At 43.1% G+C, this 22,847-nt stretch overlaps 1 protein-coding gene across 1 annotated transcript in view; it reads left to right on the top strand.

Moving 5' to 3' along the window:
• The first annotated feature begins 11,984 nt into the window (after positions 1 to 11,984).
• Positions 11,985 to 22,847, top strand: part of sap30l (sap30-like) — a 31,846-nt gene continuing 20,983 nt past the window's right edge. Inside the window, exons 1-2 of the mRNA XM_083648720.1 lie at positions 11,985 to 12,877; positions 18,292 to 18,414. Coding sequence (XP_083504846.1) covers positions 12,692 to 12,877; positions 18,292 to 18,414 — 309 coding nt within the window. The 5' untranslated portion in view covers positions 11,985 to 12,691. The remainder of the gene's footprint in view (positions 12,878 to 18,291; positions 18,415 to 22,847) is intronic.

Here is a 22,847-nt window from a genome sequence, read left to right as displayed (position 1 = left end):
AACTCAAGGCAATCGGGACTGTCTCCTTGGCCGACTGATTAACATGTTCGACTTTGATATAAATGTCTGTCTGCCTGTCTAGTCGACCCGAGTTCGATTCCCCCCAGGCCAATGACAGATGTAGGCTACAGGGGCAGGTAGTCTAACCACTACTTCAACCCGGGTTGAGTTAAGGAGAGCACGCTAGCCCCTGGCCGGCCATTGGCATTGTCCCTTTTTTTTCAACTCTACTCTCTGTTTTTCAGTGCAGTTTCCCCATGCAGTCTGTCAGTTCTGCTGCAAATTCATAATATAACACCCTGCTGCCTACAGAATTGATTTTTATTTATTTAGCCTTTATTTAACCAACTTTGTCCCATTGAGATCAAAGATCTATTTTACAATGGAGACCAGGCCAAGAACAGGAGCAACACAATGCTGTTCAAGCAGCATCCAGACAGAAAGTTACAGTAACAAAAGTTGACAGACAGTATGACAACAGTAATCAGTATCAGCACAGACAATAAATAAAATAACCAAAAGGCTAACAGAGACACACTAGATGTTAAAAGGAGATGGTCAGTTGTTAAAACAAGAGCACAGCGAGGCAGTAATTTCAAGGTTGCGCAGCAGTAACTTAAAGCTAAGCAGTGGGATGAGGCTGGACAGCTTCAGTGTCTGTTGAAGCGTGTTCCAGGTGAAAGGGGCAGAGTAAGAGAACCCTTTTTCCCCCTCTCAGTACGGACAGGTGGGATGGTGAAGGTGATGTAGTCCTGGGTGCGTAAACTGTAACTTGAGTGCTTGTGAGATAAGTAGGAGGAAATGTAAGTGGGTAGCAGACTGGTGATGGATTTATAGATGAAAATATACCAGTGCAGGGTTCGACGCATAGTGAGAGATGACCAGTTGACTAGGGTGTAGGGGTGACAGTGATGAGTGAGAGGTAAAATAACCTGATGAAGGTCTGAGTGACCGAAACGTAATAAAGTTTGCCAGTAACTGGATAGTGTGCGGGAATTCTTTCTTCTGCTCTCCTCCGACGCACCTATCCATAAGATTGTGAGGGTGTGCATCTGCTCTTCTTTCAAGTTTTATGCTTGATCTCCAAAAGGCCTTTGATACCGTGGATCACGGTATCCTGCTGTTTAAGCTTAAAGGAACACTCCGCCCATTTTCAACCAGCGTTGTATCATTAGAACATCAGTAGTATATCAGAAAACTGTAAACGGTTTTGAAGTCTGTCATTTAATTTGACAGTTATTGAGTGTTAAAGTGTGGACCATTGACATCACTGGTCCACACTAACTCAAATTAATAACTCATTAACTCAAATCAACTCTCAATAACTGTCAAACTATTCATCATTCATCTAGTTTGACAGTTATTGAGAGTTGATTTGAGTTAATGAGTTATTAATTTGAGTTAGTGTGGACCAGTGATGTCACTGGTCCACACTTTAACACTCAATAACTGTCAAATTAAATTACAGACTTCAAAACAGTTTACAGTTTTCTGATATACTACTGATGTTCTAATGATACAAAGCTGGTTGAAAATGGGCAGAGTGTCCCTTTAATAGTGGAGCAGATTGCTGAAACAATCTTTCACTTGGTGGTACAAGCACCAAATTTGGCACACAAGTGCTTCGGAACCTACTCTCTCAGAAAAGTACGTTATCCACTTGAAAAAACAAAATGGCCACCATTTTTCAAGATGGCCACCATTCGAAGTGGTTTTAAACAGTGTTTGAACTATATTTTGATTGAATAATCCTATTTTGATGGCCTATACATCGAAATATATGTTTTTGAGTATGAGAAATCCAATTCTGCATTTAGAAAATCAAAATTATTGAATATTATGATGATACAATGGGAATTAAACGAAAAAACACTCTCTTGGTGATGTTTCTGATGTGATGTCTAGGTACGTGACCACCCAATGTAGAGACATGTGGTAGGACAATAAACTGTGCATATTGCATTTCAGCAGTGCTAGAAGATGTAGATGTATTTTTTTCAAAATGGCCACCAAATAACCAGAATGATTGAGCATTTTTCTAAAAGATGCGTTATAGACATTAGTTTCACTTTCGGCTTTTGGACCTGTAAGCTACTTGTAGGGGAGGCCACATAGAGGCTGTCTTTGTCTCCCCCAATGTTATTTTTATTTTAAATTTTTGTATATATATATCTTTTTTATTTTATTTTTTCATTTTTAGATAACGGTATGAAAACAGAGAAAATGTGTCAAAGCATAGGCTGCATGTTTTACGATTCAGAACTTGAATCAACATAACTTAAAAAAAATAATACAAATAACCAACTCAAACATTGCTGGTCATCATGGCTGTTCTATTCTTTTAGTCCTCACAGTTGCAGGCACACAACTGTGTACACTTCAGGCTGAAGCGATAGCATTTGCATCGTCCTCGGCATTCAGTCTTGCAGCCGCATTTTGTCAACTGCTCACAAGTCTGAACAATGGGTGGAAGGGTTGTCCAGAGAACTTGCCAGACCTCACCATCTTTTTGCCAGCCCCAGTTGGCAGGGCTTTCAGTTTGCATTTTGCACACTGTTGCCTGGCCCCATATGCAGGCAGCTTGGAAGGCAGACCTTTTCACATGCTGAACGAGGGATGCGCTTGTCGGTGGAATGGCATCATGACACCTTTGCTTCTGAGCAAACAAGTCCAGTCTTGCCTCATCAACCTTGCCTGTAGTGCTGTGCTTGTCATACATGGTGATGACAAACTTCTCAAGGATGTTGAGGTCTGCATCTTCTATGATAGGTGGGTATTGACTGAGCTTTTTGAAGACAGGGCTCACTTCAGGGCAAACCTCCCATGCTTGCCGTGCAGTTTTCTTGCCTTTACCACGAAAAGCTGACACAACATCACAGCCAGTGAAGGCGTGAAAGAACAGCATGCCACTGGATTTCTCTGGGCCAAGATTCACCACCATATCATGAATTGGCAACCACCTACTGGACTGACCCTGGCCAAATTCTACCCAAATCATTTCTAAGCCTGCATACTGAAGAGTCGCAAAAACATTGACTGCAACAAGAATATCTGTGTCGCATGCCTTAATCAACACAGACTTCATCTGTTGCTTGGCTGCATGAAGAGCATGTGTGAAGATTCTGGAGTCAGCTTCTTCGTGGTTGCAAGGACTTAAGCCTTCACGGCTGATGGGTTTGTTTGAAAGAGCCTGCTCTCCTTTGGTCACAACTACGACATTGTCAGGACACAGGGCCACTATCTTCTCAGCTAGGAACCTGAAGAGCTCAGTCTTGTTGTCGCTGTCTCGCAGGAAGCTTTTCCAGTTGTCACTCTACGTCGACCTCCCTTACCTCTGTTTGACCTTGTTTCAGCCTTCAGGCTTGAAGTCCAGTAGACATCAAAAATTATGTCTGTTCGCTCATACTTTGATGAGTATGTCTGGATCTTTGGAACTACATCTTGGACAGCATATTCCTCAAAGGTCTTTGATGTCTTTGGAGACAATGAATACACAAGAGAGGAACCATCAATGATAATAGCATCACATTCTGGTTGTTTGTCAGGAGGAGAAATGGTAGCTTCCAGAATTTTTGCAAGCTGAGACTTCTGACCAGAGTGGAGTTTCCCTGTGTCACTCAGTGCTGCAGGGAAAGACTGATTCTCATGCTTAAAGAACTCAAGCATGCAGGTCACACTCTCGTGATTGGCAGGATATAAAGAGCTGCGAGAACAGACGACAGTCGTCTTTGAATACCTGCTTCTTCATGTCACTGGAAGCTGCAGCTGCCTCTTGGCGAAATAAGTCAGCTTTGTTCTTTTTAATGGGCCTATAGAAGGAAGCCTCATCACCCAGACCATTGAAAAAGTCTCTGAAGGCAACTTGACCTTTCTCAAAGTGAGTTCTTACAAGCTCAGCAGCACTGGGATGTGCGATGGTTTTTGTGTCCAATGTGAGCAGATCTTTGGACTCTTCATGGAAAGGATTGCCCAGATCCTTCATCACACCAAACAACTTCTGGACCTTGTCAGTGAAGGACTTCTGAGACTGACTGGTCTGCTCATGATGCCTGATATCTTCATTTGCTACTTTGACCTGAGATGCCAACTCATACTGGTTGACTAACTAGCTAACTTCTGGGCCAGACACCATCCACCGCCTCAGTGCAGATGGATCCTCAGTAACTCCAATGGCACCACCATCACCTTTAACAACTGCATTGGCCTGCTCGTGAGCTTGGTCAATGGCTAAGCCTGAGAACTCCCTGTGAGTCTTGTGGACCACAAACTTTCCCAGCTGAAATTCATTGAACACCTGAGGATGAGTTTGCTCCAAAGAAACCATGTCTCTGAGGTGGATGGGGAGCCATCGAGCATAGTTCAGGAGCGTAGTACAGGGGCTTATTAGATAGCATTTGGGACACTAAAGTATACTACAAACTACAGTGAGTACACCACTACAACAGTTAGTAAACTACAACTACTAGTACACTACAAGCCGGCACTGAACCCCATGCTGAGTCTCACAGCAGTGATGTCACCAGTGTGCCCTGGTTGTGCTTTGACATCACTCTTATAAAAAATTACAAACCAATAGAGCTTGACCACAGCATTTCAATGAATGATCATGGATGTTGCCCTTCAACTTAATGCAATATCTGTGATCAGACAGCTTCCGAAAATGCTAATTTTGAGTCACGTAATAGCCGTCATCTTGAAAACTGGTGGCCATATTGGAATTCAATTGACACCATTGAGTTCTTCTAGTCAGAATACATTCATTTTGATGTTTGGATCATTAACACATTTCTGTTCATTCAAGTTCTACTTCGAAAACCATTTTTTTGCATTTGACGAGGCGGCCATGTTGAAAACTGGCGGCCATCTTGGATTTTCAGCTGGATAACGTACTTTTCTTAGAAAGTACATCCTGGACATCATTTGTGCCAAATTTGGTGCTTGTACCACCAAGTGAAAGATTCTTATGGAATATTGACTTAATCTGCCCCACTAAAGGCCATGGGCTTTAGTAAGCAGGCCCTAAAATGGATAAATTCTTACCTTTCCGGTAGGACACAGATTGTGGATTTGAATGGGACATTCTCCAAAGCCAAAGCCACCTGCTTTGGAGTTCCTCAAGGGAGTGTTTTGGGGCCTCTTGGATTTTCAGCTGGATAACGTACTTTTCTTAGAAAGTACATCCTGGACATCATTTGTGCCAAATTTGGTGCTTGTACCACCAAGTGAAAGATTCTTATGGAATATTGACTTAATCTGCCCCACTAAAGGCCATGGGCTTTAGTAAGCAGGCCCTAAAATGGATCAATTCTTACCTTTCCGGTAGGACACAGATTGTGGATTTGAATGGGACATTCTCCAAAGCCAAAGCCACCTGCTTTGGAGTTCCTCAAGGGAGTGTTTTGGGGCCTCTCTTTTTTTTATTGTATATTAATGATTTGAAAAATGCCTGCTCTTCTGATCTGTTTCTTTATGCTGATAATTCAACTATTCTGGTGTCTCATAAAGATGTAGCTGTGGTTGAAAAAACTCTGGGGGACGAGCTTCTTAACTCATTGAGTGCCATGGACGGACATGTTCGTCATTTCAAATAGTAACGTAGAGTGCCAAGGACGGACATGTTCGTCAATTGCGTTTTTTGACGGTGGGGCGTCGATCAAAGCCTTCTGCCTCTCCTGTACAAATATTATAGCTATTGGAGGTCTATAACCTATTTTACAGAACCCTTAGGTGGCGACAGTGCTCTCCAGGTTAACAGAAAGGCAGAGAAAAACAGAGAATAAGTCGTTGGGGAAACGGAAATCGCATCGCATCCGTATGCATCGATAAGCATGAAGCGTTTTAACGTTAGATGTGCCTGCAGCAGGCAGCAGCCAATCTGCTCCCACAATTGAGCTCCTCCATGTCCGCTGCGACAGGCTGTCGCCGACAGCCCATTCGCATGATCAGCCGTTATTATTCTCAACTGGAAGCATACAGTAGTAGCCGGTGACAAACACACGCGGAAAAAGCTGGATGTCGCCGACGCGCACGCTTCACAGTGCAGAGCAAACTCAGCAGAGAGCCACCTCCCATAAGGAGGAGTGTGCAGTTGAGGCGGGGCGGGGCGGGGGGGGGGGGGGGGGGGGGGGGGGGGGCACGCAGAGCAGCACACAACACTGACCCAGACAGACCCAGGCAGCAGGACAGGGTTGGCAAACGCAAGCCAGAATATCCGATGCCCACCAGCAGCAAATCAAGACCAGCAAGAAGCTGCAACCAGCAGCGCACGCAGGGGCCAGCGCTGCTGGTTGCAGCTAAAAATATTATTCTGCCAAACAAAATTCCCTGGCCTTCACTGTTTTATTGAAGGAAATTATTTTTGAGGTGTGACTACATCAGAAAATTAGCTTCAGAGTCAGTGATGTGTTTGAAATGTTTAATTTCACAAAAGGGCCATTATCTCAGCTTCTAGAAAAAAACTGCTCTTTTTTGTTAAATCAAGCTATCTTCTCCGGCTGATAACTAAAGAACGGAAAATGATATCAATAAACCTGTTTTTGCTGATGATAGAAAAGAGTCTCATCGTTCTTTTTGCGTGTTCATTGTTTACATAGTAATATCACACAATATTCTGTGGGCCTCGAGAAATCACTGAAAAAAGCTCTGAAACTCTGGCACTGGGAGCGTCCGTTCTCCAAAAGTGGCTGGCACTCAATGAGTTAATGTTGGTATCTGGTTGTCTGATAACAAGCTGTCTCAAATATGGCCTCGGAAAAACCGAGGCCATATTATTTGGTTCCAGAATTAAGCTAGGTAAGGTCCCTGACTTGAACATAAAGGTAGGTGAGACTATTATTGCCGGTAAGGATTCAGTAATATTTAGGATGTACTCTGGAGAAACACCTAGCTGGGGATGCCATGGCCAATAAAAAATCTGCCAAAAAAACACATTTTTGGTCAGAAAATCTGTTCTGTTGGAAACTCCCACACTAAGAACATTGGCTGGAGCATTGGTACAATGCCATTTTGACTATGCTGCCACCTCCTGGTTTACCAGCACAGCGCAGTGCTTGAAGAACAAACTTCAGACTGCCAAAAATAAATTAGCTAGGGTGGTGTTAAAGCTGCCTCCCAGGACCCACCTTGGCCCAGCACATTTCCAACAGCTAAATTGGCTCCCAGTTCCAAAAAGAATCATACAAATTAAATTAGGACTTACCCATAAAATCATACATAATGCAGTTCCCAAATATATTTACAACTACTTTAACCGTTTTAGGGACATCCATAGCTGTGCCACCAGAGGCAGCTCAACTAATATCAGACTTTTTAAATATAGGACTCTAGTAGGTAAGAATACCTTTTTGTACTCTGCTGAGTGGAACAAAGTTCTGGCATCACTGAAGCTTATTGAGGCACAGTGCAGTTTTAAGACAGCAATTAAAAAATGGTTGGCATCCAGTCTTTTAGAATAGGTAGGTACCTAGAACTGTATCAGCACTGTATCAGGGCGAGAATGTATATTGTATTTTATAACTATGTACTTTGTTAATTTCTATATGTAGGTATGTATTTATGTATTGTGAGTCGTGAGTATTGTATTTGCACCTGACAATCCTGTCAGCCATCCCCCTTCCTTTTCCCTCCAGAGGACCACAATGGAAATAAGCCTGTGGCTTTGTTGTGTTTTAATCCTCTGCAGTTTTTTATGTTTCATAATGTCTGTCTGTTTCATAATGTCTGTCTTCAGTGAAGCAGTATTATGTGTGTTTTAAATTGTCAAAAACTTACTTACTTTTCTTCCCTAGTTCAGTTTGGACTTTGGGAACAGAAAATCGTAGTATCCTGAGAACGGAAATTGTAATCCCCACATTTCAAGCCTAAAAGAGACGTAGAGAAGTAAGCAGGAACTTTGTCAAGAATGGCTTTGTAAATTAAAACATACCAATGACTGAAGCGGTGTGTAGGTAGGCCTACATGAAGCAGGCCAATTAACTTTTGAGTATAATACACAATGGTCAGTAAGAGATCCACTGACAATTTAGTCATATAGATTGAGTAAAAAGATTGAATTTGACAGTGAATCTGTCAGACTGGTGGAGAGTGATGTGTGTTTGTTTCTGTTGGTGTTTGACTGAAGATGATCAGTCTGGAGCTCTGTTTAATACTGAATAGAATAGAATATAATAGAGTAGAATATAATAGACAGTATGCATAATTGAAATTAATAAGCATGCACAGCACATTTATAGGCTACTGTGCAGCACCCCTCAGTGAAAATATGTTCCCGTGCCCATGTACACAATAAATCATTACTACTGAACTGTACCAAAGAGGGGGATTAGCCTAATTACATTGAGAAACAGAGCAAAATATGTTCTAAGAATAAGCTTTTTGGTTTAATGAGGCATAGAAAGAACTGATTTTTACTTTTATATGGAAATGAGCTAGCAGACGAAACATGCATTCTTTGTTGTAGTAACGGCCTTCAAAACAAACAAATAAACAAACACACACAGACACAGATCATAGTGTTTATTTTATAGTTTGGTTTATTATTATTATTATTATTTTGTTAATAATAATATCATAATAATAATTCTTTATTATGGGTATGTTATGAGATGAAGGGTGGGATTGGGGTTTGTATTGTAACTGATTTGATCTTGTCTGCAATATTCTTGATGTTAGTCCACCCTCTTCTGGGAGCAACTAGCATTGTCGTGTTTGTTTCTGTGCGAGCCATAGTTGTTTATCATTGTCATCATCATGGCTGAAGCTTCCCCTAATGCAAAAAGTTTGCTATGGAACTACTTCGGTTTTTTTCCCTAACGAGGACGGCAAAGCTGTAATGTTAGATGATGGGCAGCCGATGCGCAGGCATGACAATAAAAGCATAACGTTACAGGCGAAAGGACTGAGGCAAACAACACATTTAATGTGCTGAAGCAGCTCCAGCCTTTAATGTAACTTTGGCTAGCTAACGTGGTGCTGTCATCAGCTCAGCTATGAGAAAATACGGTAACACTTTCGAATACAGCCCACAAATTACCCCTTAAGTACAGGGTAACAAGATCTGTACTTACGGGGTACAAAATCTGTACTTAGAGGTTAAGTACGGGGTATAAGAAGTGAATGTACCCTGTAAGTACAGGGTACCAAATCTGTACTTACAGGGTAAGTACGGGGGTACCACACCTGTACTTACAGGGTAAGTACGGGGTACCACACCTGTACTTACAGGGTAAGAAGTATACATAAGCTCCATAAGCCTAGCCTGGGTAAACCCAGCCTCCACGTGACCTCTATGTGCTATAAGTCACAAGTCTTGTGACTGATAGCACATAGATAGAGGTCACGTGGAGGCTGGGTTTACCCAGGCTACCATAAGCCCAGACCATGACTGACATATTTGTGTACACTACACCCCTGGTATACACTGTAATTAAATGAGACATTTTCACTGTGCCATTTTGGAGAAATTGATAGTCTCAATTCTGACATTGAAAAAGGTGTTTTTTCGATTTTCTAAGTACTGTAAAATCACATAGCTCCCTAAGCCCAGACCAGGACTGACATATTTGTGTACACTACACCCCTGGGTGCAGGTCTGTCTATAAAGAATAGCTATGTAAAATTGCTGTTTGCACTGTTGAAAGAAATTTCTTGAATGCGTAGGCTACATGGCATGTAGGGGAGAGTGGGGTGAGTTGTGCTAGGGGGGAAGTTGTGCCACCCCTTGTATCTAGAAAACCATAGAAGAAATTAGTCATGTGACCACACATTTTTGAAGAGGCATCCATTTTACTCTCTGCAAAGGGAGGCAGATGGCACAAGAGGTAAGCACATTTAAGTTAAAAAAAACTGTGTTTTGCCTCTCAACAGAGCCAGATTAACACCCCCAGGGGCCCCGGGGCACTGAAGCTCCCAGGGGCCCCCCTACCCATCGTCTGGATGTTTGGATGTTTTCTTGCCATATTTAGAGGAATATCTCATTTTAAATTAACATTAGTATTATACTGTTATGGCATTATTCCGTTTCTGAGATTCTGTTTCTCACTCACTCATAGGCGATTCGAGGCTTTGCAAACAGGTAGCACCAGCAGGATAAAAATATTAGTGTGACTGGGGGCTTTCTAGGGGGGGCTGTGCCCCCCCTGGACAAAGAAATTTTGTACATTTTAAAGTAAAATGCATGAATCTGATGCACTCTGAGAGCAAAAGGAAGAGGCTAATCTTCACATTAATATCCTCTTCACTGTGCTGTGGCTTTACAATGATGAAAAAATAATTGACATTACATTTCCAATACAAAACAGCAGAGGGTGCCGCAGCACCACAAGCACCCCCACTTCTCGTGCCCCTGGTCACCACTTTCCCACAGGCATCCAATGAGACTAAATCATCAGACTTAATCTTCTTGGAAACACATTTTATTTTGTCCTGATTGGTCTTAGATTTGTGTCATAGTTCTGTGGAGCCCAACATGAGCCCGACCAAAAAAAAAAAAAAAAAAAATTTTGGAGGGCCCCTTCACCCCGAGGGCCCCGGGGCACCTGCCCCGGTTGCCCTATGGTTAATCCGGCCTTGCCTCTCAAAGTAAATTCTTTATGATCAAGGTTTATTGATTGTTGTGTCTGAACAATATAGACAAGCTTGAAAACATTTCACACGTGTTAGTGTTTTAGTAAGCTACTAATGAGGCTATATGCTAGCATGATGTTAGCTCCAAACCAGCAATATGATACAAGTTTGTTAAAATGGTGGGGATGGGGTGATTTGTGCCAAAAGGCCTGGGTTAAGTTGTGCCAGTGCAGTTGCAGTTGATTTAGTGACTTTTTTTCCATTTTGTTCTTAAATGTTTAAATAGACCTTGTTGAAGAATATTGCAGTATTGGCAAGTGTAGCCTTTCTCTGTGATAGTTGATTTTGTTCATTTTTAACATAATTTTTATTTCTGAAAATGTTAAATATGTAGGTCAACTGCTGCTACCGTTTAGCCTTGTTTAACCCTGTTATAGTACACTGGACTTTAATGTTATCTTTATTTTGTCTTGCTTTGATATAGCATTACAGTATATGAGATGAAAATGTTCTGTTTTACTTCAGTAATCAATGGCACAATTTACCCCAACGTATTCTCTCCAAAGGCACAATTTACCCCGCACCAGGGGCAAGTTGTGCCAAGAGACCACTTTTTTTTTTAAAGCCATATTTTTTAAACAGTTTATTTAAGATCCAAAGGGAGTGTTCCCAGTGGTGCACAACATCCTGAAATATATTTACATATTCTAGTTGGAGGCATTACTGTCAAGCCCTCACTTTAAACACCTCAAGTAAAAACTGGCACAACACCCCACTCTCCCCTACATGCCAATGTGAAGATAAATTAGGCTATCTCAAAATGTCATTTGCACTAGCTACTGTTTATTGTTTTTCTTAACATTTTGAACTTTATCCATAGCGCAAAAAAAACGCAAAAACGGATCAAAACCATGTCTGTGTTTTTGTTTGTATTAATGGGTAGCACCCCCCCCCCCCCCCCCCCCCCCGCCGGACCGCCCCCGTTCCTTATTTCCATTTCAAGAAGTTGGCAACCCTAGGGTCGGATAGCCTTCTCCTCTGAGTTGAATTCATTTGTGAAACTTGGCTACAGACGGGATCAAAGTCAAACTAACGCTATGATGGTGGATGGCAAGCCTTCTTTACCATTCGTGTTACCTCATAGCGGCAGATTTTTTAGATTAACCAAAGTCGATTCTACAATCAGTGCTGTGGTGTAGGAGTATGAATCGTGAAAGTGTGTGACACATAACCGCAAGTATAATAGGTATGATTAACGCTATGCACTTCCTATATATTAATGGGCCTTACTACAATAATTTGTGCAAATCAATTGCCAAACGGTCCAAATTCGTTATTGTTGAGTTGTTTTGCAACTGCAACTGGCGGGTAACTCACGCCACTGCTCAGTAGTATTCATATTCATAGTAGAAAACAACAAATACGCAGCGTGATCCAGGAAGCAACAACTGGAAGAGTGATGTTTCCAGCAACCAATGAGATAGCAACCTGAGCCCTTTAATGCCGCCTTTGTACAAAATAGACCAATCACGGCCCGGGAGTGGAACTTCCGCTACAGAAACGGAGCATGTCCATTGTACAAGCTGTTCTGAAAGAGTGCCGCGATTGTTGAGGCGCAGACCGTTAATTACGCGATTACTTCAAAGTTATTTAATCAGTGATAGACGACTGTCGTGCTCAGATTCGTATGTTGTCGTCCTCCCCCGTGCGAGCTATAGAACGGTAACGGGTCGGTGTTTTAGGAAGAAACACTCGTTCTCTCCATAGGAATTTTCTGCTTAGCAGCTGCTCAGCCACCTTGCAGTCCTGTGTTAGCAGTGTGGCTAGGTGACGTTAGCTTCTCTGTTCGTGGCGTGGAGCTGACAGATCGGCCGAATTGTTTTTAATGATAGACCAGCGGGTTTCAAAACAAGTAACGTTAGCCCAAGTCAGTAACAGAACAATAGGTCTTCCACCTAACTAGCGTTAGTTGAGTAGCTACTTAGCCGAGCTAACGTTAGCAAACGTCACTGAATTGCCTTTCACAAAAGGGCACCGCGTGAACAAGAAGAGACTCGGCAACGTTGACAATCGGACTTTCTTACGAGATCTTAGACACAAAGATAGATAGGCTACATAAGAGTACAGAATGAATGGATTCAGCACAGAAGAAGATAGCCACGATGGACCCCCGGCTCCACCGTTGTATGGCCAGAGCTGCTGTTTGATTGAGGACGGTGAGCGCTGCGGCCGATCAGCTGGAAACGCCTCCTTCAGCAAGAGAATACAGAAGAGCATATCCCAGAAAAAGCTCAAGTTGGACATTGACAAAAGTGTAAGTGAATTTATAAGACCATGTAATTCTGACTGGGGACTTTGGTCGAGCAGCCACTGATTCAGTTACCCAAAACATGTAACGTCACCTCTTAAGAAATTGTTTACAGAGATACGTTTTTCAACTGTCAGCTAAGGTTAGCTTGCTTCGATTTACGTGGATAGTTGAGACTAGCATTAGCTAGGTGTACCTCTCTGTCAGCAACAACAAAACATACACGGCGCAGCTGTTATCTGGTGTTAATACAGCCACTAAATGGTGGCCTTCTCAATCTGTTTGTGACAGGCTAGCTGTGTTAGCTATCTGGATGCCGGTGGCAGGGCAGCATATCTATAGCAGAGCGGTCCTCCCCCACCAACTTAAGTATCTTTCTCAATGCAGCAGTTCTTTCTTTCCACGCCTCCACTTCGCTCCATAAAATGGCTGTTGCCAGGGAAGCTAACAGCTGCTGCTCGCTAGTTGCAATCCAGTAACAGTTGCCGGTGTTATGCCCCGAGTTTTGCACCCCGCCGAGAATGGCATCCCCACCTCACCGGAGCATATTGTAATGATTTATACTGAAACGTAACTGTTTAAAAATGATATCATTGTCTGGGTAGACGTGATCTCCAAGCCAGGGGGTCTGTCCTGGCTCATAGAGACCGACTTTGATGCATTAGATCCGCGTGGAGGTGACTTCCATGCTTGGGGCTCTCTTCTGGCTCATGGAAGCCGACTTTGGTGCTTAAAATCCGGGTACAGGTGACCTCGAGAGCTGGGGATCTCTCCTGGCTTTATGGAGGGGGGTGCAAGTCTCGGCGGTTTGTACCTGCCGAGATTTGCATCCCTAAACAGCCCCAAAATATGGTGGGGGTGCAATTCTCGGCGGGGGTGCAAAAGCACATTAAGACAAATAGCTAGCAAGCTCTGGTTGAAATGGCAGTCAATTATTGAATCATGGAATTCTTTGTGGAATTGTGTCAAGAGTAGTGTAATTAACTATGGAAAGCTCACAATACAATGACAACTCACCATATTACAATCAGAAATGGAGGAAGAAAGGGTAAAAAATCACCCTTCAAGATTGGATAGTATGGGTAGAATATACCTTCTGTAAATCGTTACATTCCTGTGAGTCTTCCAGTTTTGGATGTTTGTGTCTGTAATGTTCCTAGACTATTAGGCGACAATTGTGGAAGAATGAACATCATTGACACTTTGAAGAGCCCAAGTGACCTCTTTATGTGTCAGACAGACTCACTACCAGCGCTCACTACTCATTAACGTTAGTCCACCCACCACCACATTGAAGGGGAATTGTTATTGACCAACAGTTGTGCTTTTTGAGGTTGGTAGCGTTACCATGAGAGTAATCCAGCAAGCAGCGACCATCACATTTTCTTTGGAATGAAATTAATTGACAGTTTAACATGGGCAGAGTTTCCTTGATGCAGAAGTGCACTATGAGAAAGTGGGGCTTCTACTGTAGCTACAGTATATGACATGACATCATGTTCCGTCCATATTAACAGGGTCTTCTGGCCACAGTTGCTTGTGAATTCTAAAGATTGCTAGACGTTTACAATTACAACCATTTAAGCGTTTGGCTGGTGTTCATTTGCCAGCCTGTATATCAGTGGTAGGCTGGTAGCTGTGGTCATGTTTAAAAGCACAACAGAGGTCTGTGCAACAGTGTTTCCCACAGACAGATTATTTGCGGTGTTGGCAGGCCAACGAGGACAAGGGACATGGAGTCAGCTCATATACTTTTGTTTACATCAAAAGTCCCACTAGTACACATGTTTTTGTTACCCAGGAAAGCAGCAGGGGGTAGCAGCAGCAGCATCGCCTTTTAAACTTTTAGGCCCTGTTTACACGGCAACGCTCCCTGCATAAAATGTGTGGATCCCATCCCTAGTCGTTCGCTTAGCAGCTGTAGCCTACCTCAGTAAACTCCGGTGGGTGGATGCTTAACGCTTTCTTCGAGTAGACATTTGTGGAAAAAGTGATGGCTTATTTCCATTATATGTCCGCTATAATCCATACTGCTTTATGATCACTGTTACGCAAATCCACTGATTAGGCTACAATGTCTGATCTTCTGTCAAAAAGTGTTAACTGCAATAACGTTAGCTGCTAACTGCTAGCCACCTTATTGGCACTTTCCAAATCAGCCCTCAATTCCACTGCGCTGTCCTCATACATATTGTCCACCCTTGTACCTGTTGTTCTCTGATGGTGGCCCTGTAGCTACTAGGGATGGGAATTTCATGCATTTTCCTTAACCGTTAGTTGCGCACCTTAACAATCAGTTAACCGGTTATTGTTAACGTAGTTTCTCTCAGCCCCCCGTGATATGTGACATTCATGGCATGAATCTCAAACAAAAATAATAATAAAACTATAATTAGCCTAAAAACAATAAGGTTCACCTCCTATCACGTGATAGCCTGGTTCAATGAACTTCATGAAATCCCTCGCCGTCCACCACGCTAAACGGGCAGGATCTCCTTTTCCACCATAAAGCAAGGCTTCTGTGTTATTGCCTCTGCATGCACGATGCCTGCTCCAATCGCCTAGTATTTAATATTTAGCTATAACTTTTATGAGTGACAGCGTCCAAAATCAGCGTCCAGCGATAAGGGAACGTAACGTGACGTTCAGCAATGCTCGTTAGGGAATCATAAATTGCCCCTGGAGTTGAATTTTTTCAGAACGGCGTCGCAATATTTACGTAATGTACTTTTAGTGTGTAATGCTTCCATGCTGTTGCTAGCGCGAGCTTGCTGCTAATTCTAGCATCTGTTTTGTTTCAATGGGGTTTGCTCAATTCACTTCCTACTTCCTCATGCATGCATGACATGCGTGACGACCTTCTCACGTGACCACTCCTTCTGTTCCGCTAGCTGTGTGAGGTACGCCCTCTGCTGGACTGGTATAATTAACACACTGTGAGCTATGAAGACTGAATTGATGATACAAAGTAACAAGTCGGTCAAAACAGTTAATTAATTTTAATCGGCTACATTCTTAACGGCAGTTAACCGAATACCGGTTAATCATTAACTCATTCACTGCCAATATCTGACTGGCATTTTTGGCACAGGCCAAGTATTTCCATAATGTTTGGTCATCTTTCAAGACCCACAGTAAATTCTGTACTAGGACTACAGTGATGTCCAATACCTCGAAATGAAGATCTAAGTCTCTACTTTCACCCCCAAAAAGAAAGTTAGCTTTTAGCATGTTCTGTACTCTACTTATAACCCTTTTTATACACCCCATGTTCACCAAAAAAGCCTGTCTGGGAAGAGAAAAGGGAGAAAAAAGCATTTTTGTAAAAGGGCACAATCTCAGGCATAACTCACTCTCAATTCTTTTATTTTGAACTGTATTGACATCAGACATGTAAATATTATTCGTTAGGACACAAATGACAAAAAAAAAAAAAATATATATATATATATATACACACATGAAGTGCTTTTTTTTTACATTCAACAATACAGTTTACTCGGTGTGAGTGTGCAGACAGACAGACAGACAGACAGACAGACACACCGACAGACAGACAGACAGACAGACAGACAGACACACACACACACACACACACACACACACACACACACACACACGATCCCCCTTTTAGATTTCTAACCCAACATAGGATAAGCAATAACCACGCCCTGTGGCGCTGGGATTGGCCAGGAGCAACACTGGAGGGCGAGCAGCCCAGCGATTTCATGAACCAACTGAAGAGCTCTTGAGAAGGACAGCGGGCTGCTGTGAGTGCCTTCTGCCCGCTGCTGCCTAGCTGTTCCTGTGTTTATTTTGATTTGTTCTGGTACACCGTCCTCGTCCATGTCTCCCTGTCATATCTATGATCGTTCCCGTTTTCCCCTCGGCTATTCAACACGTCCTCACCGCCCTCGCAAACTGATCGATCATTTCCTCATTCCTCCGATGATCAAACACATCTCTTGATTACTTTCTCCCGTTTTCTCCTGGCTGGCACAGAGGAAGGCGACTCCAGCTCGGCGTTTCAATGTTTCTCCTGTCTGCACAAGGAAGCGTTACCCGTTCTCTGCATTTCCTCTTGCATCAATTTCAAAACAACAGCTGCGGTATGTGTTTGATCGCGTGCTGTCGGCTACCCTTTGAAGGCAGGGACCTGTGTCTGTGTGACAGGCTGGGCAAGTGTTTGCTGCAGGCGCTGCACCAATAAAAACAAAAACACGTCAAACACGTCCTTGGCGGGGAAGGCCATTGCTGATAACACGTCAAAGACGTCATTGGCGGTGAATGAGTTAACATCCCTAGTAGCTACTCCGGCTCCACAACAAGGAGATATGCTCCCGTTACACCACCATTTCCGTGACGAGGTGGGAAATCTTCTCTGCCCTGACGGCATCACAACACTGGCGTTTGTTACTGCTAGCAAACAAGGTCATGCCAAACTGCTTTTCATCTGCCCCATTGGCGTTGACGTTCTCCTTGTGCTTTATGCACACGTCGTTAAGCATCAAACTGGTATGTCTATGTTTTGCCAGTTTAACTTTGCATATCTTGCACTGCACAGTCGTTTTGTCAATTGTGCCTAGCTGTATCGCGTACAATCTGTATCGTGTATATCTGATCCAAGTGGGGGGTGGGGTAAGTACCCAAACAGCTGAAACATTACTCAAGTACTGACGATACAAACAAGTACTCGAGTACCAGAGTACTTCCGCCCATCCCTAATTGAATTATCGCCCAGCCCTAGGATGTGCTCTTCAAAAAACAAGATCAGGTAACTCCCATAAGTGCGCAAATGCCAAGCAACAAACAGGAACAGGAACCTGTATAATGTCAGAAAAGAGCCCAAAACAGACATTTCAATTCACACTGTGATGCAGCTCTTCTGTGTCATGGCACTTTTGTATCCATTTAACACTTAACTTTTAACTGGGGAGCCAGGGTGACCTTGTGGCTATTGATGTCATCTCCAACCCGAGGGCCTGGCTTCAATCCCTCAGGAGGCCAAGATACCTGTTGTGCTCAACATTCAACCCACTGCTACTCAGCAGGAGCAGGAATCCACCAGAATGCAATGCAACCACAACACAGGTTGGGCTTTGAGTAAAGGAAGACTCACGTCGTGGGAAAAACTCTCTTGCTCTACTCTCTTGCTATCACTATCTCCTCATCTAGATGTATACAGCTGACTGCAACGAGTTCACGACACACCAGTTCTCTGGGGGCTGGTCAAAGGCATTCTGGGAAATGTAGGAATTCACAAACTGAAATGGAAGCGGTGGCATGAGGGGAAATTGGTGACTTCAAAAAAGTTAACTGCAACACCTTTTCACAAAATAACAACACGGGTCCATAATGTATGAAAGTGTAAGAGTATCTGAGTTTGGATTTTCCCTTCAACGCTCATGGTATGGTTGCAGGTACGACATCTCTACATCTGCGATTTCCATAAGAACTTCATCCAGAGTGTCCGCAACAAGAGGAAGAGGAAGACCAGCGACGACGGAGGGGAGTCCCCGGATCATGATGTGGAGGTGCCTGAGGTAATCTGGATGAATGGCTGAATGCATTATTATTTGAATGGGATTTATTTGAGTTTAATTCCAAAGTAAGATACAGGGTTCGTACGGTCATGAAAAACCTGGAAAAGTAATGGAAATTTAAAATACAATTTCCAGGTCTTGGAAAAGTTAGGGGGGGGGATCCCCCAAAGTTTGGTAAAAGTCATGGAAATTAGTTTAATAACTATTTTCATGGCGTTTATTTACACTGAGTTAAATAATTTGTGTGCTTTTAAAATAAATAATGTAACGTTACATGTATGTGACAGCGGGGTAGTTGGTGTGTCCGTGTGTGTGCAGCAGGCAGCGCCAAGTGCTCTGACTCCCAGCCGTGGGTAGTCCCCCCCCCCCACCCCCACCCCCCACCCCTCTTTAGGAATTTAGATATAATTATTATTTAAAAATAAATCAGACTAGATTTGGGTGGAATTCTTTCCGCCTCTCCATTGCACAGCCGACTAACGTGAGGTGTGTAGCTTCGTATTAGTCTCTAGTTTTCTGCACTGGGGACACAAACTAACGCACCCAGCGGTCTGCGGACCTGTTTGAGGCTGCGTATAAACATGAAACTTCGTACACTTCTTTCCTAATTTTCAACAAAGTGGGAGTAACGTTACACGTGTTCAAGTGAATTCAAGTCGTTTAATTTGTTTATAACATTTTGAAGTAGCAGCAGTCAGCATGGCTGGGCATGGACTCAGCTAGCCCTTAGCAGGACGCTAAGACTCAGCATAACACCCAACTGAATCAATTCACACTAGGGATGGGCGCGAGTACTTCTGGGTACTCGAGCACTCGTTCATAACGTCAGTATTCGAGTAACGTTTCTGCTGTTCGGGTACTCGCCCCACTCCCCACGCCGTTAAAAATGGTCTAGAAGATCTACACACGCATCGTCATGTGGATCTGGCAGCAACCAGCAGCAACTGCACGGCCGGGCGTCAAGTCAGCCAGAATGTACAACTACGTCATCCACTTTGTTGCTTTAAAAATAAAACGCTTATTGTAACCTTATTTATTTTGAGTAATGCGTTACAGCCACAGTTTCATGCCATTTAACATCACAACGAGTATTTTGATACAAGGATGCTGCTTCCTTCGTTGAAATACATTTTCTCCTCCAACGTGCATCAATAAGCTATTTACTTTTGTTTAAGTAACATTATTTTGAAAGTTTTAACCGGAAGTTTTCCAGCTCTTCCCGAAAATGGTGCCTGGAGATATTCTCCCGAATGAGAAGCATAGCGCACGCCCGATAAAACTAATTCAAAACATTGCACTAGTTTACTGACTACACTGTCGTTTCCCATAACGTTAGTCACAAGAAATGTGGAGAAAGAATCACTTTTTGGGAGACAATCGCTTCATGGTGATCACTATTCAGCAACAATGGACATGTATTGGAAATCAAATGCCTTCGCTTGTTTCACAACTTGTCTGCTCCAAAGCGTTAATCCAACCATCGGAGATACTGTCTAAAGGTAGGCTTTAGATGTTAGCTTAGCGTCACCTAATATCACAGTCAGTCCCTCTCCTGACAAAAAATGCTCCAGGTAGCGCTTTTTCCATGCAAAAATGCAAACGTTATGTGTGAACAGCCCCATACACAGCAAATTACCCCTGCTCAGTCTGCGTTCTTATTTAATTACCATAGTAATCACACAGCCCGCCCCCACCCCACACGAGTACTCGAGCACTCGTTCATAATAGAAGGAGAGTACCGGTACTCGACTATTTAAATTGCTTAAAATGCCCATCCCTAATTCACACACATCGTGGCAAATAATAATATCCACAAGTCGGACTGAGAAATCGGCCATCAGGACCGATGAGGAGGTTTTTGTCACGAGTTTATAAGCCTGGAAGTAGAGTTGCGCGATCTTGACCTCAGATCGTCTAATCGCCACCGTTTGACATCGCCAACCCCCCCCCCCCCCCTTCAGTGGGCAGACAGTGTGTGTGTGTCAGTGGACGCTGATGGCAACTTGCAGAGAGATGTGTGGCGCAGCAGTGAGTGTGTGGGGTTCGGACTATTTGTCAGTGAATGGATGCTGCTGCTGTATATTTTGACATGTTTCTGGTGTCCGCGGTGATGTGTGTGTGTGTGCCTTGTTAGTAAGGTCTGATTGCAGCCCTGTTTGCAGGCGCTTGCCCTTGCCTTTGCTCTGCGTCTCAGTCCATCTCTTTTTTCTCCACTGCTTTGCCTGCTCACCATCGGCTCGGAGTAACGTTGATAAGATAAGATACTAATAATGTTAAACGTAGCCTACAGACTTTTAAAAGTGAGCCTCCCCCACACAGCGACTTTCATCCCCACCGTCTTCTCCGCAAATCTCATGGCAGTTTAAAGTCAAGCTGAACCCCAAAATGACTATTCTTTTCTTTTAGTTCAATTACCTGGGTATGCAGTGAACCTATTTAATAATGTATGCAAAAAAAAATCACAAAAATCGAATTTCTTTAGTTTTTCCCACTTTTTCACATCAAAAGTTCATTTTTCAAGATTTAATTGATAACAGTAATCTACAGTTTGCTGATGTCACCTAGTACTATCAAATTTCTACCCCATTTCAACCAATCATATCACGACATGGCAGCTGTCAATCAAATCTTCATTTCAGGATAATTTTCTCTTCCAAATGAAGGGGAAAATGGCGCCTAGTGCCTGTCATCTGGCAGAATTTCTAGCCCATAAACTAACTATTAACTTGACCAATTATGCAAACTAAATCAAACGGTAATGTCTAAGAATGCAAAGAAATGTAACTGGCTCATTAAAACTCGCATTCCATGAATATTATTTACATTTATAGCGATAATGGCGTGCGCCTCCGAGAGCCTTGGTTGTCAGGGGTCGCACCTCGGAGATTCCAGGCCGACCGGCAGTACTCTCCGCTCACTGAGATATATGAATGGAGGGAGTGTCCCTATCTCCTCCCTGTATGTTTTATTGAAGCCAAAATCCGGCCAGATCAGTGAACCAGATTCTGCGCAGTAGCTCCATTGATTTAAAACCTCTGTGGGCTCCCCGCCCCTCTGAACTTTCTTATGTAGAGCTGCTGTTTCTAGAATGTGCACAGTGCGTTGTGTATTTATATACAGTCTAGCTCTCTAAATATGGCACTTTAAGTTGTAATATTTTTTGTCTCGCCAAAACTAACCAGGAAGATTCCCACTATGAGATCAGTTTATCAAAATGACGCCTGTACGAAAATCTGATTTTGGTTGTCGGAGATTTAGACCTGCTGTGCTGCTGTGCTGCGCTCTCAGCGCTCTCAGCCCGGACCAAAAGTGGAGGCATGTATGCTCCTCTCGGCCTCACTGGGGAAATTATCCGAAGCAGCATAATGTTTCCGTGGCATTTTGATTAACTTTATGATTTAATTCCTTTTGGAGCAAATGTTGGTTTTACAAATCTAACCTTGACGCTTTACGCTACGTTGTTTACTGGTATAGTGTGAGTATAGCGCAGCAATGTTGTAACGTTCCATTTAATATAGCTCAGTGGTAACGTTAGCCTAGCTGCCTAGTCTCGTCTCTGTTAACTATATCCTTACAACAGCTAAGAAAGGAGCTTGTGAAGAACGAACATCCCCACAGTCAAAGAATTTCTCTGAGATATCCATATAAAAACGTTTGTTGCTTTAATACCAAAAATAAAACCTGTTTATGTGACGCTAACGGCTAACCAGTTAGCGATTAGCTCATGGCTGGTGCTTGCTTATTAGGCCCCATCTTACACCGGGATGGGAGTTAACATTATAAAACACATTTCCTGGCAGTTGGACAACCTGGTAAGTTCTGAAAATATGTGTATAGTATTGTGTTATTTCCAGCTATCGTTATCGGTTGTTAAGTTATAGTATTAAGCCGATAAATAATGAAAACAGCCGACTAGCGAAAGCGGCTAACGATATTGCTAACGTAGCTGGAGTAACTACTAACACATATTTTCTGAACTTACTTAAGTCCCCAACCAATGTTAATTCCTCGCGCACCTTTCTCAAAACAATGTTCTTTTTATTGCGGTCCATTGATATGTCTGGTAGCCAGCACAGCCAACCCATGAGCCACCCCGACCTCCAGGCCTGCACTACCCAGGCTAAGAGCCCATCTCCCGGCCCCACACACCCAGCAGAGCCACCCCGACCTCCAGGCAGCATTAGATAACGATGAAGCCGTGTGTCTTGTCTATGACGATAGATCTATAATGTGAAGAGCCTGTCCAGCCAATGACGGCTTGAGACTGGCTGCCACAGCTGTCAATCATCCATTTTTATCCCTTTTTATATGTCAAATAACTACTTAAAACAAACTGATCAGAAAAATGACCACTTGCACAGGCATTCATATCATTCATCATTCATATCATCTAAAATGATACAAACCACCTTTTGGAAAAAAATTATCTGACG

Source organism: Poromitra crassiceps (assembly GCF_964638095.1).
Source record: "Poromitra crassiceps genome assembly, chromosome: 1".
NCBI lineage: Eukaryota > Metazoa > Chordata > Actinopteri > Beryciformes > Melamphaidae > Poromitra > Poromitra crassiceps.
This window is presented reverse-complemented; position numbering and strand designations above follow the sequence as displayed.